The sequence below is a fragment of the Acanthopagrus latus genome, chromosome 21 (genome assembly GCF_904848185.1).
Source record: "Acanthopagrus latus isolate v.2019 chromosome 21, fAcaLat1.1, whole genome shotgun sequence".
Classification (NCBI taxonomy): Eukaryota; Metazoa; Chordata; class Actinopteri; order Spariformes; family Sparidae; genus Acanthopagrus; species Acanthopagrus latus.
Window position 1 is genome coordinate 21,253,605 of NC_051059.1, and position 16,775 is coordinate 21,270,379.

The 16,775-nt window shown below is 40.9% G+C and overlaps 2 protein-coding genes across 2 annotated transcripts in view; one reads left to right on the forward strand and one right to left on the reverse strand.

The window, feature by feature from the left end:
* Positions 1-414: 414 nt before the first annotated feature.
* On the reverse strand, positions 415-9,851 carry LOC119011121 (cullin-3-like). Its single transcript, XM_037083976.1, has 16 exons — positions 9,553-9,851; positions 6,452-6,649; positions 6,135-6,248; positions 4,507-4,667; positions 4,101-4,215; positions 3,784-4,012; positions 3,529-3,674; positions 3,242-3,418; positions 2,979-3,149; positions 2,728-2,835; positions 2,388-2,512; positions 2,189-2,285; positions 1,961-2,095; positions 1,634-1,820; positions 1,291-1,436; positions 415-1,010 (listed from the first exon to the last, which is right to left on the reverse strand). The coding sequence occupies exons 1-16, from the start codon at positions 9,610-9,612 to the stop codon at positions 879-881; spliced, it is 2,301 nt and encodes a 766-aa protein (XP_036939871.1). The 5' UTR covers positions 9,613-9,851; the 3' UTR covers positions 415-878.
* A 73-nt stretch (positions 9,852-9,924) lies between these two features.
* The window catches only part of mbnl1 (muscleblind-like splicing regulator 1), a 56,439-nt gene continuing 49,588 nt past the window's right edge, over positions 9,925-16,775 (forward strand). The window contains exons 1-2 of the mRNA XM_037083979.1: positions 9,925-10,055; positions 10,163-10,273. The gene's annotated coding sequence lies outside the window, so the exon portion shown is untranslated. The remainder of the gene's footprint in view (positions 10,056-10,162; positions 10,274-16,775) is intronic.

A 16,775-nucleotide genomic window follows, 5' to 3' on the forward strand; every position in this document is an offset into this window, starting at 1 on the left:
TAGATGATAAAACTGGGTTATACTGGGATGTGATTTAGGTTTTTCATTGGATGCTAACACATGAGTGTTTGCACAGTAGTCTGCACAGTAGTCTGCAGTGCTGACATCTCAGCTGGGCAGTTAATACACTCCACTTTCTGCCGACACCTCTGAAGCTGTGGTGATAATAACGGAGAATGAAAAGTCCAGTCTAATGGGTATACTGTGAGAAATCATCAGCTCCTGTTCAAATACCAAAGACCCTATTTGGCCTCAAGATATTAAACTTCTGGTCCATTACAGTCAAGCTTCTGGACTCAGCACCTGGATAGAAAAGATGTTTCCAGACTGACGGACATTTAAAAGAATCACAGTGAAGTCAGAGTCAAACGTAGAAGATGAGCAAAGCATTTCTGTGAAAAACTACAGAGCATCAATACTCATTATTTTTATTTGTTTTGTAACAATCCACATTTGCTGTTTTTAATAATTTTATCATTTTTTATACAGTATTGAAACAAAAAAAATAATGTGGTGCATTCACATTTTTCCCAAGGGATTCTTTGCAAGTTTGATCTCTACAAGGGTAAAACAGTGAAAAGCTTGAAGCTGGATCCATCCATGTTAAAACTCACAGGGAATAGGAAGACTGGGCCCGATTTAAAATCATCTACAACTCTTGATGGATTTTTTTTTCTGTGCCAACATTTCATTCTCCATTTATGTGTGTTTACTGTGTTTTTTTTTGTTTTGTTTTTTTGCGAGGGATGATGAATCAGGTTCCCAGCATTTGTCTTTAAAAGAAACTTCCAGTCCATGCGTAACAACAGTCCAAAGAAAACAAACAAATCCCATCCTCCTTGTCCAGTCTGTTCCTCCTCTCATCCACGGTCCATCCTCTACGCAACGTAGGTGTACACTTTACGATCTTCTGGCGTCCTCGCCAAGTATTCTCTTTCTATTAGTCCTTCTATACGCTTTTTGATTACCACAGGGCTGGGAAGGAAACGTGCCCGGAGCTGCTGAGTCACCTGAAAACACAAAGACACACAAAACATTGAAGACAGCCTTTTAAATTGAATTTCTGTGCAGAACAAGTTACAGTAAAGTATATTTATGTTTTGGGATTAAGAAGTGGAGAAGACGGAAAATGTGTAAATGGAAAAACTGTTTTTTACCCCCCAAAAGCCCTACAACTGTTCACTGTCTTGACTTTATTCGTTCAATTGAGAATTGAATGAAAATTGATTCTGAATCTAAAAGATTAGGAGATTGACAAAGACTCACATCCCTAAACGTGAGTTTCCTTACCTCTGCTACCAGGACATTGTGCTGCATCTTCTTCCTTGACTTCATGATTCGAACAATGGCTGCCTCAATCTCATGTTTCCTGTCATCATCCACTTTCTGCCGCGTCTCTTTCCTCTCAGGGTCCGATTCGCCTTGTTTAGCAGCAACTAGGAAAGCAGAACACGAGAACAAGATGAGGCCAGAGGAGAAAATATACAAAATGTCTCAAGGTAATGTTTTATACTAGGATAAAGGAGAGTTCAATGAAATGAAACCAGATCAAAATACATGGCGTTGCAGACATCGATGGCCCAGACATTAGTTGAGACTTTAGTTCTCTGTGTGGTACACAAACTGTGCTCACCTGTCTGTATTTTAACTCTGTGCAGTTTGGAAGTAAACTGATCATTGACGGTAAACACATGGCCGCTCTCAATCTCCTTGGACTTTGGCTCCTTGGTGAGGACTCTCTGTGTCGGCTTCCCGCAGGCCAAAGACTGCAGCGCTCGCACTAACTCCCTTTCAGGAATATCGGTCTCCTGCTGAATCTCCTATTGAAGGGGACAAAAGGGATAAGGTTGTATGAATGGAGGGGCCTCAGGGATACATGCAAATCATGCAGTGATGCAAAAATAATCTGTATAAAAAGAGATTAAGATATCCAGATAAAGTAGCTTCAGTGTGTCCCCACCTCGAAAGTGCACTTTTCTCTGTTATTGAAGAGCATGAGGATGGTCATCTGAAAGGTGGAGACCTGCAGTATGTGCTTGCGGGTGTTAGAGCCTGTCACCTGTGCACCTCCCACGCCAACTTCTGAACCATCCTCCTGCAGATAAAGGAGAAGGGAAGGTGAATATTACAAATAAGAATAACAAAACAAGGAAGCCGTTGTTTTTTTAAAATATCGTTTTGCATCTACCTTTTTAATAGTTCCGTAGAAAGTTGCGTTTAGGTCTGCCCCGCCCATGTGGTGCTGCAGCGTGAGCTGTCTACCACTGTGCTTAGCGAGGTAAAACCTGTCAATAAAAGCCACAGACACGTTCTTTAGAAGCCGCACAGAACGACATTAAGCATCCATAAACTGTGTATTAGGACATGAGTGAATTTAAGAGCCTTACCTTCTAAAGACTTCAAAGGCATGTCTGGGAGCAGGGGGGATGGTGCATTTAGGTGTCGCTGACTGTGTAGGCCAGTAGCCAGTAGTGAGGACTCTTACTGTGAGGTCCACACCACTTAGAGATGCCTTAAAGAGAGCATCAAATCATTTCAGAAATTAACATTTTGACACAATCAGATAAGATAAAAACAAACGATACAAGATCACTGGGGGAAGACTGAAAGAGTAGGGACTTATATCTCTTCATAGAAGCATTGATCGTGAGTTGTGCTTTGATCATGTCCAGCATTTGCCTTGTTTAGAACAAATACTGACTCTGACAGCGTGTCTGACTGCCTTACCGACGTGGTTTGTATGTGCTGCCTGAACTCATCCATTGTAGTGTTGGAGATGCTCATGTCTCTGAACATCCCTTCCAGTTTCGAGGTAAACTGACAGCCACATTCTGTCTGTGGGGAAGAAACACACAACAGCTGAAACTGCTGACAGAGACTTAGACACGGTGGAAGAGAAACGGAAAGAAGAAATGACGAGTAACAGCTTCAAGGGATATGCATACACATCTGTATCCAAACCTCTCTCACTCTTTTACCTTGAGCTTTGAGATCATGTTCTTCTCTGAATCGTCTGAGACGCTCTTGTTGCTGAGAAGTCTGCGGCCCAGATGCTGCTTGTAGTACCGTTCAAACACATCCTTCTCCTGCATGAACCTGAACAACACCATGGCCTTGTCAAGGATCGACTCCACTTCCTGTTCTGTCAACTGGAGAGACAGGGAGAAAAAGACTGATGCAATGTACAAGACACAAAGGTTCCTGCACAGTAGAAATATATTAATGCACTGAAACACGTTACCCCTTTGACGCCCTTCTTGAGCTTGTCATCAATAAAGAGCGATAGGTATTCTGGTGAGCGGGAATTGAGGTTAAGGAAATACTCAAAGTCTCCTGCTATGGTTTGTTTGAAGAGTCTGTCGTTGTTGAAGGACTCGAGGAGGAAACGATCAAATCTTGTCTTAAGGTCTAGCAGGCCCTGTTGAGGAGGAAATTAAAAAGAGATGATATGATCTACGATGACACATGTTTCTATTATTTACAATTAAAGCTCTCCAAGTGTCGAAGTGTTGAAGAAATAAAGCATACCTGGATATAGTCGACAGGGTTCTTCCCCTCTCCCTCCTCTGACACCAGAGCTTTGCCTTGCTCCCTCAAGTAAGAGCTCATGCACTCGCACATCGTTTTCAGGCCATTTGGCACACGACTGAAGAGCTTGTACATGCATGCCAGGTCTGAGTGGGAGGAATGGTGGGAAAGGGAATGAGAATCAAACAAACAGTCATGGAGAAACATTTTATTTCAAAATTATAATCATAATTAAATTTTAGCCAAAGTTTTTACCTTCTGTCTTGCCGTTCTTGAGCATATGGACGAGACCAGAGTTCTCCATCTCTACAATGGTCTTCATGTGTTTAGAAATGAGCTCTCTTTCCACCACTTTGACAATGGGCTCCTCCGTAGTCTTGTCCAGGCAGTGCATGACTCGCTCGATCTCTTCATTGATTCTGGCCTCTACCTTCTTGATGTAGACACTGGCACTGTTTTCTGCTAGGAACTTTTGGCTCTCCATCTGAAAGAGTGAATATTGTATGTTGTCTTAGGAGAGATTTCCAGTGGTGACAAAAAACAGAGACACTGTGAACCTACCACAGACTTACCTGGAAGAATTCTGCAGACATATCTAAGAAAGGGCCCTCGAAGTCCTCCTCATATACAGACCTGCCGTCCAGGCCGAGAATCATCAACATCTGGCAGGCGTTTCTGATCGCCCCCCTTAAAAAGGAATGATACAAAAAAAAATAAGGCTACCATGTTTACAATCATTTAAATGATCAGTGAAATACCTTAGTTTTATTTTCAGAAAATAAAACACTCACATAACAAGACCTACAAACATTTAATACCTGATTCTGGGTAAAGTTGAAACGAACTGTACAATACAAGACTTAGACAGACATCTTGTTACCCAATTTTCTTTTTCAACCAAATTATGGGGCATCCTGAAGCAGGCCCACAGTTACAGTAATCCTTTAAATGAAGCAGTGAAGTAGTACTCATACATACCTGTCAACAACCTCTCCTTTCCTCTCCCGAGCAATCATGTCCAGTAACGTCTGTCGTAGGTGGTCTCGAATGCAACCGTAGCGCACGACCTGGTCCCTGAATATGATGAGGCCGAGGTTGTACACATTCTCAACGTTGTTTTGTTGAACATAGACCCGGTCCTGGGAGACCAGAGAAAATAGGGTGAGGCCAGAATCAATGATATACTTTCATATAAATGTGGGAAAGTTGAGAAATTAAAAGGTAAATCAGGTAAAACTAATACCTAGTTTGAATGAAAGATTTCATTCTGCTTCCTTATTGTGATTCAGCGTGCTCTAAAGTACTTTTTCCTAACAACTAGATATGCCAGGAAACCTTTTATTATACACTAGACATTGACAGGTTGTAAAGCTTTTATAAGTTCATAAGAGCATCAGAATATATGAGTGGTGGGTGTCTGAATCAGTCCCAGACACAAGCCCCATCCAAAATACATAAATATTTAAGAGGGATGTAGATGATAAAATATTTACGATGCCACTCAGTAACACGATTTTTACAACCAACCATAATTAGGCCAGAATGACAAATATTAGCCAGATTGCCAGATTACGGCAGGTTGTACTTACAAAACAACAGATTTCCAGGATGTGACATGGGAGCATAGTGTGACGTATATAATTTTTACTTTGTATCGTGTTATTATTTTTTTATTTTGTGTAGAAGAGCACTTACACATCCTGCCAACTTCCAACAGCCTGTTTTATGAGCTTATAAGGTTTTTGCTTTCTGGTGCCTCTCTTGGTTTTCTAAATTAGAGTAAACAACTTTGCATTTATTAGATTACTATATACAGTATGTATAAAAACAGGAGCTGAAAACTCAGAAAACTCTTCTTTTTTTTAAAAAAAAGAAACAAATAGATGCCTTTTCCAGACAACATTAAAATGAATGACACGTACATAAAAATTTACAATCATCCAACAAATAATGTCTCCTGGGCCTAAATAGATGCAGTAACTTATTAGTGCTAGAAAAGCAAAGTCACACTTGCTGCATCTGAATTTCTCTCCTCTAGAGGTCAGCAGGCAAGTAAAATCAAAAGAAGGCAGCTCACATTGCACAGAAGTGGTGAGTCTGCCGTAGTTAAACGACAGAAAGCCAACCACCCGGGGTAAAGCCAGGACAGGAAAAAAGAGAGTAGAGAACAAAAGCACCCCAGGAGAGCTGTGTAGTCTCTGTACCGACTGCGCCATTGTTTAGCCCACACTTGTGTCTATCTAATGGGCTCCCTCACACACAACCACACAAACAATTTGGACTCGCTCCTGGCTAAAGTAAATCAACTAGTCCTGCCAGTTTCCCAACAACACAAATAAATACAGCAACAGTGGCTCATTGTTAGGCCCACAAATAAAACATCACCTTACAATCAAATTCCAGAATAGGAATAGGATGTAGGGGAAGGTTGGCCAGAGCTGGAAACAAAAGGCCATTTCTTCAAAAGCACAAAATTATTCATGACATTGAACAAGCACCATAATCCACTTGCAGAGGCACCAGAACCCACAGGAGAAACAGAAACAAGTAAACAGCCACCAACCAACCCCAGAACTATTTAATCACAGAGAATAGTATGTACCTACCATGTACATGAGGATGTCTCTGATCATAACCATGGCAGTTTGATGATCATTCCAGGCTTGATTCAGTGTTTGCAGAAAGTTATTATTTAGGGAGTTTAGGACATCTTCCCGTACCTGAAATTGAAAGAGAAATTAAAGGTCACATAAATGTTATCGCTGGTGCGACTGATAGACATCAGGTCATGAGGAAGGATGTGAAAAGATTAAGAGCAGTGAGAAGAAATGGGGAACCTGACACAGTACGATGACCGTCAACAGCAATGACAGGACAACAGCTCTTTTTAAAGATTTGCACTAAAGAGGAGATGTTTCTTTACTTTGTTGATGAGATGCTCAGTGACGACCTCCCTCAGGCCTGTGTAAAGCTTCTCCCCATGCTTGTGGAGCACCATGGTGTAGGCGTTCCTGTACAGCTCCTCAAAGCTTAAACCACTGTTGTTCTTCCGCTGAATCTCCTGGATGGCATTCTTTAGAAGGTCCCAGATGTTGTTCACATACTTCTCATCCATTGTCATCTGGGCAGGAGAGAATGATGAAAGTGTGTTTACTTGAATTAGGGCCTTACTTGCACATACAAGGATATTTTTTTGGGAAACAAATCTTATTTCAATCGGGACTCTGACTTTGAAAGTCAGATCAATCAATCAATCAATCAATCAATCAATCAATCAATCAAATGTGTTGCCTACATCCATATTTTCAAGTATACTACATTTTTAAAGTATATCCAGAATCTCTCCTGATACTTTCACAAAATAGTTACAGTGACCATTTTTGACAGACAACCATTAATAATGGTGGATATCATGATATCATGGATATCACGAATTAGAAGTAAAACAGCCTGGTAAGTTCAGAAAATTACGTCAGTGAAATTCAGCCTTTATAGCAAGAAAAGACAACACTATTGCCAGAGTGGCATATAGAAATATATTGTATCACAATAACAGTATAATAATGATATCGCGCTCAGCCCTAGTTTCACTCATTGCAAACTAAGCAAGTACAGGGAAAACAGGGCTTTTTGAGCGGGCAGATGTTTGATTGATGACTTTTACAGCCGAGCATTGGCACTAGCAGCATGTGTGGCAGCAATGTAAAAAAGCCACATTTCTGAGGCTAACATATCTCTTTATGATACTAACAGGCATTGCCTAGTGACCCTGGATTTTTCTGTCTGCGGTCAGATAACTTTGCATTTCAGCATTTAATTTCATTAGGCATCTCAATGCAGCAGCAGCTCAGGAGTGTGTTGTCATATATAAACAGCAAAAGGGAGATCTGTCATTGATATAATAATCATGTGGCAGAAATGGAGCCAAAGTAGTACCAAGAAGAAAGTGGGATATAGCCACACATGGTGTAGTTTAGGTTGTGATCCAAATCATTCACAACATGCTTTTGGTTTGGTGTCTGCAGACAATAAATAAGAGAAGTAGAGTGAGAAACAAGTGTACTGTCAGCATCAAGCATCAGCCAAGAAACATCACAGCATTTCTGGCAGTGCGGCGATAATTTGGCAATGAATATTCAACAGGAAACAAAACAATGTGCATTATAAATTTTGTGGAAGACAACCATCGACTTCAGCACACTGCAAGAAATGATATACATTTCCAAAGACAAGCAAGGACTGCCAAACTCCAGCAAACAAGTAACTAAACACCCGGGCAACAGATGACTGTCTTTTTCTCTGTCTGTGTCCTTAATAAAGGATTAAAAATGTAATTAAAGTCAGTAAACCAAGATATTTAGAGCTTAGGTATTTACATTTCTCTCAAACTGTACCTCCAGAGCTCAGAGGATGGAGAGAAGGTGGAGAAAAAGCCCAGAAGTGTGTCTAATCTCTCTTGAAACCTCTGATGTGTTCAACTGAAAATAAAATACTTGTAACCGCAGTTAATCTTCCACTCTATTCAATTTTAATTCGAGGGGCAAGAAGTAAGCAAGACATTTAAATTATCATCTTGATTATTCCAATGTTCTTGCAAATTGCAAAGCTACTACTAGAGGTCACTTTTACTAATTTATGAACAACAGGAGCTTCATCAGAACCTGACCTTAAGGGAAGACCTCTATGTGTGTCTGTGGCTCACACAAATCTAATGGAAAGTACAGATGCACATATCTGTGGCAATATCAACTTTATTATGCCGATCAGGTGTCAGCCTGGTGTAACTAATCCACATTAAATGCTGTTTATTTGTTTATTACATTCACTGGCTCGCTCTGGGATGCCATCTCATCTTACTTTATATAATAATAATGCTTATTAGTCCTTTGCAGATGGTATACAGATTTAAAATCTGTGAGACAGAGCACTCGACAGAAACAGTATCAGGAGAGGAAATGTTGGATAAATGATTGTAGAGAAAGGTAACTCTAGCATCACTGCTAACCTGAGCTTTCAGACCACAAGACCAGCATGACTCAATAGCTAAACAATACAACAGTTGTAACTGAATCAATTAATATTGAACTCTTAATTTATGTATCTTATTACACTGACTAATTCCACCCAAAGGTTAGACTGTGGACAAACTGTCTTGTCTCACACTTATGTGAAAGACTAAGATTTGAGGAAGGGTTAACTATATTCACTCACTCATCTGCTCACTGACTCATTCTGGCAGGCAGACACCCACTCATAAACATGAATATCCAGAAGAGATAACATTTGTCTGTGTTTCACACCAACAATCCCAACAAGAAATGGAGGGACGCTGCAGAGGCTAACTAACATAGACAGAACTGCATATCCCACACAAATGACAGCTGTGATCATAGCGGTTAATAACTAAATATACGAGTCCAGTGATCGAAGGATGTCATTGAAACCATTATGTGACAGAAACACCAGTAGCAGGTAGCCGGGTTGTCAACAACATTAAGTAACCTCACTCAAGTAACCTGAGGCTTGTTTACTGTAGTCTCACGTTAGCATTAAGTTGCGTTAGCTCCCGGGCTAACACTAAATGATAATGTGTTAATTGTCATGTACATCAGCCAAGAGAGCTTGCCGTGACCATAGCGAAATGATACTTGCTGACTGACTGCAACTTGGCTGGTGTCAAGTCAGCTAACATTACCGGGCCTGCTACGTTAGCTAGCTATTTGCTAGTATGTCACTGGGGAAGTTTCCTTACATATGCTAGCATCAACTTAGCTCGTGTCAGCCGACGGCAGCATATTCAATTCAAGAAGCTAGCAAAAGGTTATATTACATGAACTCTGGCCGTAGCTAACGCGCTCCGGGTTATTTATCAAGCTAGTATCCATTTTCATTTCACAATGTACATGTTTTTTTCTCGTTTGACAAGCTAGCTAGCAGGCAGTTGCTAGCATAAAAACCTGTCATCCCCGGTACTCGAGTCTCATAGTTAGCGTCTCAGCGCTCACAGAGCCGGCAAAGACTTACAGGAAAGGCTCGTATCCTCATCTTGGTGTCCTTCTTGGTGCCGACTTTGAGGTTGGACATGATTAGTTAGAACGACTTTCGTTTCTAAGTTGACCTAAAGACTACATGAAAGGCAGCTGCTAGTTTGCTTTCTACGCCAGGAAAGCGGCAGGGAATAACTCAGTGACCTCCCCTTTGGGAATTAGGTCGGTCTGTATGTCTGTTATGTTGTTGTCACTGGCTCTCTTCTCAGTGGTTTTTGGCTAATGTTAGCTTGTGTGCAGTGATGGCGGACGCCTGTACTACACTGCGCAACGCCGAAATCTCGCGAGAGTTAAAAGCCGCTGGACTGACAGGTGCATTCCACAGGTTGATGCCCGCTCTCACTCATATCACATCCGTTACATTAGCATCCCTTTTGATTTTAGCTAATAATTCGACGATGAGCCGTAAGTACACAAGAGCTTTTAGCGACAAAAGAGCCGGTTCAGCTCATTAAGAACAAACACGAGAGGCACCACGGGGTAGATAACAAGACTTTATTTGATGACAGACGCCATGCTTTTTTTTTTTTTTTTAATTATTTTTTTTTATTTATTCATTTGTGGTTTCATCTTTGCTGTCTTTCCAGTCCACCGCTCGCTTTTAGCATCGGCCAACAGCTGGAAGATGGAGTATCTTCTCACCGTCATGACGACGCTCTCTGGATGAGAGGGGGGACATAAGACACAGCATCAAACAGGTGAGTCCATGAAATACTGTGAAAAAGTGAAATAGAGGTATTAACCACAATAAAGCCACGATACACTCAAAACCACCTGTCGCATGCACACATTTTACCGCCCGAAGAGAGCATTGCCAGGCTAATTAAGTCTTCTTCTTTGCTATTGTTTGTCTACCTCTGCATTGTGCTGTCATGGTGGGAACTGTTGCATTTTTTCGGAGATGTCTGGAGGCTCCAGCTCTCCTCCTCAGGCCCATGTTCTCCAGCTCCAGCTTTCTGATTTCCAGACGCATGGCGCTGATCACCTGGATGATCCTCTGTTCGCTGTCCATGGTGCTGACCACACAGTTTCTTTCTCTCTCTCTCTCTCTCTCTCTCTCTCACACACACACACACACACACACACATTTCCACCCTGCCTGCACCCCCATCTCCAAGGCACCCAACCCCACCACACGACCCCATCTGACCCCTGTAAACAGCCCAACAGTTGGGGCCAAGGGAAGACATAATAAAGCAGCCAATCAAGGGAACCAATCTAGTCTTTCATCAGTGCATTGATAGTCTGGTCACATGATGGGAAGAGTGTTATTTTCTTCTCAGTGATCTGATGCCTACCACTTTCCCTTCTCCTGTTAAATATTCATCTGCTCTGTCAACATAAAGCCACAATAGGTACTTGGGGAGAGGCGTAGCATTTGGTCTGACAGCCTGTGTCATGGTGATAGGGTGAGCTCCTTTAAACTCGCACTACCTCTCAATTTGGCTAAAAATGCATTAAGATCGACATGGAGGAGATTCACGTTTGTTTAAAATATGTTTCTTGTAAATGTAATATCTACCCCTTCTGCTTTTTCTGTCTTCCCCATATTTGTTTACTACATGAGTCAAAACAGACCTCTCAGTTTCCACACAGATAGCTGCATTATGAAGGCTAACGCAGACAGATTGGCACATATTTAATCTGCACACACACTGTTAAACTCATACTCATAAATATGGATTTTAACTCTACTGTAAGAGCACTTATACATCATATATGGTATTTTGTGATTATGGTATGAGTCAGTGAGTGGCGGTCGGTGCTGCTCTGCTGCTCTCTAGTGTCCTAGCGTCATGTTTAAATAGAAACCTATCTCCAAGCAGAAAAACCTTCCTTTTTTTCTTTCTTTCTTTTTTTTTACAGACCTCTTCTGGTTGCATTTGTCATATCTGTATAAGTGTATGGCATGGATACTGGTGCAGACTTAGCATATAAAGAAAAAAAATGAACAGTGTAATACAAAGAATAGTTGATGCTCTGAGGAGATAATGCAGACGAAGTTAACACTGTTGTTAATATGATGCTATCTATACAGACACATGTGAAAGCATATTATTGCAAGGATGTCAGAGATTTTTGCTGTATCTTCTTTGCAGATGGATAGTATCTTGCACTAATTGTAGAGTCATTGTTCTGAATTCATTCATGAGGCTCAGTGGAACAAGGTTCTCTGTGCATCTTCAAGCAGTGTATGCTGCTGAATCAGCTGCTTCTCAGTTGGATGACAGCAGTCTTCCTGGAGCACACTCGTTTATTTGCTGTCTTTAAGTGTGCAAACTGACGTCCATGTCTTCATCAGAGTCAAAATGAACAAAGACATAGACAGTATAGTCACCCTAGAACTTGTGAACGATAGTCATCAGATAATCGGTTGAACGTGATTGCTGATGTATTGGATAGTGGATCTGAAGATGGGCGTTGCAATAGTCAGTGGTCAAGTACCACATCTTATGCATTAACACCACATCAGACACTAGAGTACATTGATTAAGTGAAAAAGATAGAAGTACAGACAGCACAAGCACTAGAGCAATCATGACAAATTAATTTCTCAGTTTAGGCCAAGGGGCTCCACTGTGTTAAGAGTGTGAAGCTAATATGCCTCTCTGCAGAGCAGTGAGTTGATAATGTCTCCACCTCTAGAACAGGGTGAGAATCTATCTGTTCTTCCTCCCTTGAATGATGCTGCAGAACCGTGGTTAGCCTTTGCATAATGCAGAACAATTCTGCCCTACAAAACTGCCTATGACTTGAACTTTTAAACGTCTGTTTAATCTCATGACAGAGTTTCTAAATTCAATCTTGCTTTGTCTAAAGAATATGTAAAAATTGCAGTTACCACAAAATCCAACCAAAAACCCAAGCAGACTGCTTTTTACTTTAGTTACTGCACTCTACCCTAGTTTTAATGAGTTTTGGCTTTCAGTTACTGCAGTCTGGGACAGCTGTCTGTAGAGACAGGGACTAGATTGTATCGTACGAGAACATATCAGTCAAAAAACAGGTTTACGCACATTTTACAATGACACTAAATATATTGAGCCATCTTAATGGCTTAAACCTCATAAAATGTAATTTGAGGATTGTTTGAATTTTTTTAAACATGCAAACATTGAAACAATTAAATGGGGATATAACAGAATAAAACATTTAAATAGCAAAACGTGTTTTGCATGTGTTTTGCAGTTTTGTGTTCAGATATGCAAATCTCCATTTCTCTGTTTGTCAGTATAAACTAGACCACATGGACATTCCTGCATGCAGTCAACATGAAATTATAAAGGATTCTATTGTATAAATATTAACCAGTACATGGATGTGTGAAGTAGTATCTGATGAATTAGAACATTGTGCACAGCAGCCAAAGTGGAAAAACCCCGTAGATTGATTAGTCAGTCAGGAGACAGTGATAAAAGGTTAGGTCAAAATGAACCAAAGTATTTATACTCAGTTACATCTCAGCTCTACTTACAGAGTTACATACATATCAGTTGAAAAAAGGCTATGCGTTTCCTTATTTCAAGCACAATGTGAGTTCTAGTTCTTTCTATAGCGGCAGGATAAAAAAACATCTATTTCTTTTATTTGGTGATGTGTGAAGTCCTCGTTTCGTTTGATGACGTAGCAAAGAGACAGCTGTGACACACATGAGGATAAGTGTAGCATAATATCAAGCCACCTGCTTTCCTGTGTGGTGTTTTGACCTGGCATTACATACTCTAAGTTCCACCCATTTCACAGTGTGGTATTTCAGCTGTTTGTCTGCTGATAACGGCCTGCTCAGAGACTGAGAGATAAACTCCACATGCTGCAGTACAGACAGCTACCACGAGATTCTGACAGGCTATGTGACAGAAATGTATTGTGATCGTGGAAATGGGGACTCTGCTGGGTGAAAGATGTCCCTGTGAAGTGATGTTAAATTGGAGGACTGGGGGGCACAGTGGCTTCCATTTCAACAGCAATAACAAAAGCATTAGTAACGAACTAAACATTTACTTTTGTTTACCACATATCATACCCAGGATCCCCAGCAGGTGGCGTGTGCTGTGGTGTGAGACTAACAAAATTAGGCCTAATGTACTGAAGCTTCACTCCATGTGCAAACACATGACATCCTCCAGCAGCAGGGTAAACCCAAAGGACAACAGTACAAAGTGGTGCATTCGAAAGCAGAGGTAATTGATTTTTTTTTTTTTTGCAAGTGATTACAGAAGCAGAATTTAATACACTGCTTTTGATTTCAGCTCTTTTCATCGCTGCTACTTGCTTTGCAAACATGACACCAGAGGCTCAGGACAAACGCAGCTCCCTTCAGAATCCTGCACTCATCATTTTAGCCAAGTCGCTGTTGACCCGGCGCCAACACCACAAAACAGGACAAGTAATTTAATTTGCCACTGCTGCCGACCTTGAAGCAGGGAATGTAGGCTACCAGAATCCCAATAGGGAGGCTTGAAGAAAACGTCCTGGGAGCTGAGAGAGGGGTCACACTGTTGTGCCTGTAGCATCACGCAGTCTCCTCACCGCGACAGGAATACTTTTGTCCTTCAGATTTGCATAAAGAGACTGAGGAGATGTATGTATTCTGATTTTTAGGCTATGACAGACAGTGTTAATTATCAGCTACCAATCAATTACTTATTTTTTACTGTAAATATAGTAAGAAGAACCTGTGAATAATGTATAATCATATGATAATATTAAGATCCTAGTGATACAGTTCAAAGATCTTGATTTTGATGCTTGTGCTTTACAGGTCAGTACTGTTCACTAATTCTGGCCTTTTTCTTGGAGTAAAATCTGAAAAATGACAGGTATGCAGTGGAGAAGAGTGCAGCTGTTGTCAGAGGGTTAAGGAAGTATTTTACCACTGGAAAGCTTAAAACTGGGCTGGCTGACTGGCTGTGCAGCAGAAAGACACAAATAATTTTAAAATTGGTGCTACATGACCAGAGAAAACAGAGAAAAGGGGCCTTGGTAGAAATGTCAGTTTGGCTGTGCTATTTTGTGGTCCATTTTGAAACAGGAAACAATATGGCGACTGGATGGTGACAAACAATATTGTTTTACAGCAAAACAGTCCACTAAAAGATGTTTTTGAAAACATAGATAATGAACAAGTTTGTGGTTAAAATTTCATCAGCTCTGCCTTGTTTCTCAATTTTTTCAGCCCAAGTTTTCACAATACAGGAAATATACGGTGCCTCTTCTAGTTCACAACCTTTTGCTATTGCGACTAGACACTACACTAGAAATATGTTTCTGAAAACGTTTTAAGCCAGAAATAGGTAGTGTGGTAACAGAATCTTGGTTTATAGTTTGTCAACTCTGCCAAGTTTAGACATTTACAAAATTCTGGAAGTACAATCTGTACTTGATACAACAGTCCTTAAATCTGTTAGATGGCGTCTTTTGTGTCATTTATTGCCATGTACAACAAATGTTGTACTGATGCAAAGTCGGTTAGAAATTGGCAAACTTCCTGTTTAACAACATCGTGGCAACATATAAAATGCCTGGGTGAGACATTCATTTAAAGGCTAATACTGATCTAATCCCAGTCAAGATGTTTACTGACGTCATCTTTATATTTCACAAACAGGGATAAGACTATGACTCAGGATATGTCACGCCGAAGTCTAGAAAGTGTCAACTCCCCATAGGAGAGGTGCTAAATAAAATAAATAGCATAGGAGCGCACGAGAAATTAGGTCACATCTGCTTTTATTATGTGATACATGCCAAGGATGTCTCATGGTACTTCTATCAGTCATGTTTACATATCTCTGGGGATATGTAACAAGATGACATATTTTGATTCATTGGCATCTCTGCTGATAAGATCACATACCTTAAAAAAACCGAGTGTGTGTCAAAAAGCCTTGCAGCTAGACAGAACTGACACTGATGTTTCACAAGCCACTCAGTCATTGTGTGTCCATCTTGTCATCGTGACTTGTCACCACAATGACAAGGATGATATGACATTAAGGGGTTAGATAAATTGTCAAATCCCTTTAGTAAAACATGTGCTTTGCTACTTTTCTACCATGTTAGCAATGTCAGACACGTTTTTAATCCCATCTCTCATCACCCACAGGGAACAAACGTCCTCTTCCAGCCATGTGATGTCATGTGAGCTGATCGTAATTGCGGCCATAACTTGTTGCCCCATCGAGGTGACACCTTAAATCACCCTGGTGGAAATATCTTGGGTCAGAATTCAATATTGGTCGTTAAATCTAAATATAAGGCCCCGGAGACTAAGCTGTTTCACAGAGCGCTGTGGTAGCTGTCTGGCAAAAACACACAAGGGGTAATAAGGCTTGAAAGTGGAGCCACTGCCGCTTACAAGAAAGCTTCTGCCATTGAGATTATTAGTGTAATATTTGTGAAATGGTGTAATAACTTTGAAGAGGCCAGTTGAAAGGACTTCCTGCTATGCGTCCTTGTCTTCCAGCATGCCAGAGTTTCAAATAGAGACCTGCAGGTTTTCCAGCCACTCGGCACCGTCTCTTAATGACATAGCTCATAGCCACAGTCCCATCCAACAGCCTTCATTATGACTCAGTAATCACAGGCTACATTTGTTTTTCTTTTCCTCTCTCCTCTCTCTATCTCTCACTCTTTTCAGGCCTGTCTTTTTGTAAACCTATAGGCGGCTCTCTCCTCCCCCACCCTGTTTGTCCTCATCTGAGCAAGACGAATCCAGTAGTGAGCAAGAAGCGCCGCTACCGGAGAAAGTGTTTGTTGACTTTTCGGCACAGACTGGTGCTCTGTAGGGGAGCAGCCTGTTATTTATGGCTCAGGCTTATGTGATTGGCTGAAGAGAGATATAATTATGTCTGGCGCAGTGCTAAGCTAGTTTTAGAATTACAATAGGTGCCATGTTGAGTTCACTGGTTGCTATGTTACTAAGTGGAGGGTCTTGTACTATGTAGAAATTGTTTTGATTTTGACCTACATGTATATGTCTGGCTGTTGAACCCTTTTTCTGCACTTAGTTTCAGCCGAGAGAGGCGTAGTTGATTCATCACTGATTTTGTAATACCATAATAAACACTGTCTGGGATTTTGTTTGTGTTCAACGATGGCTTTTAGTATTAGACTAAGCGAGGGCTTTTTGAATTTTCAAGGGATATTTAAAGGCTAGTAATAACAGGAGGAATGATGACAGCAGTGAACCTTTTTGAA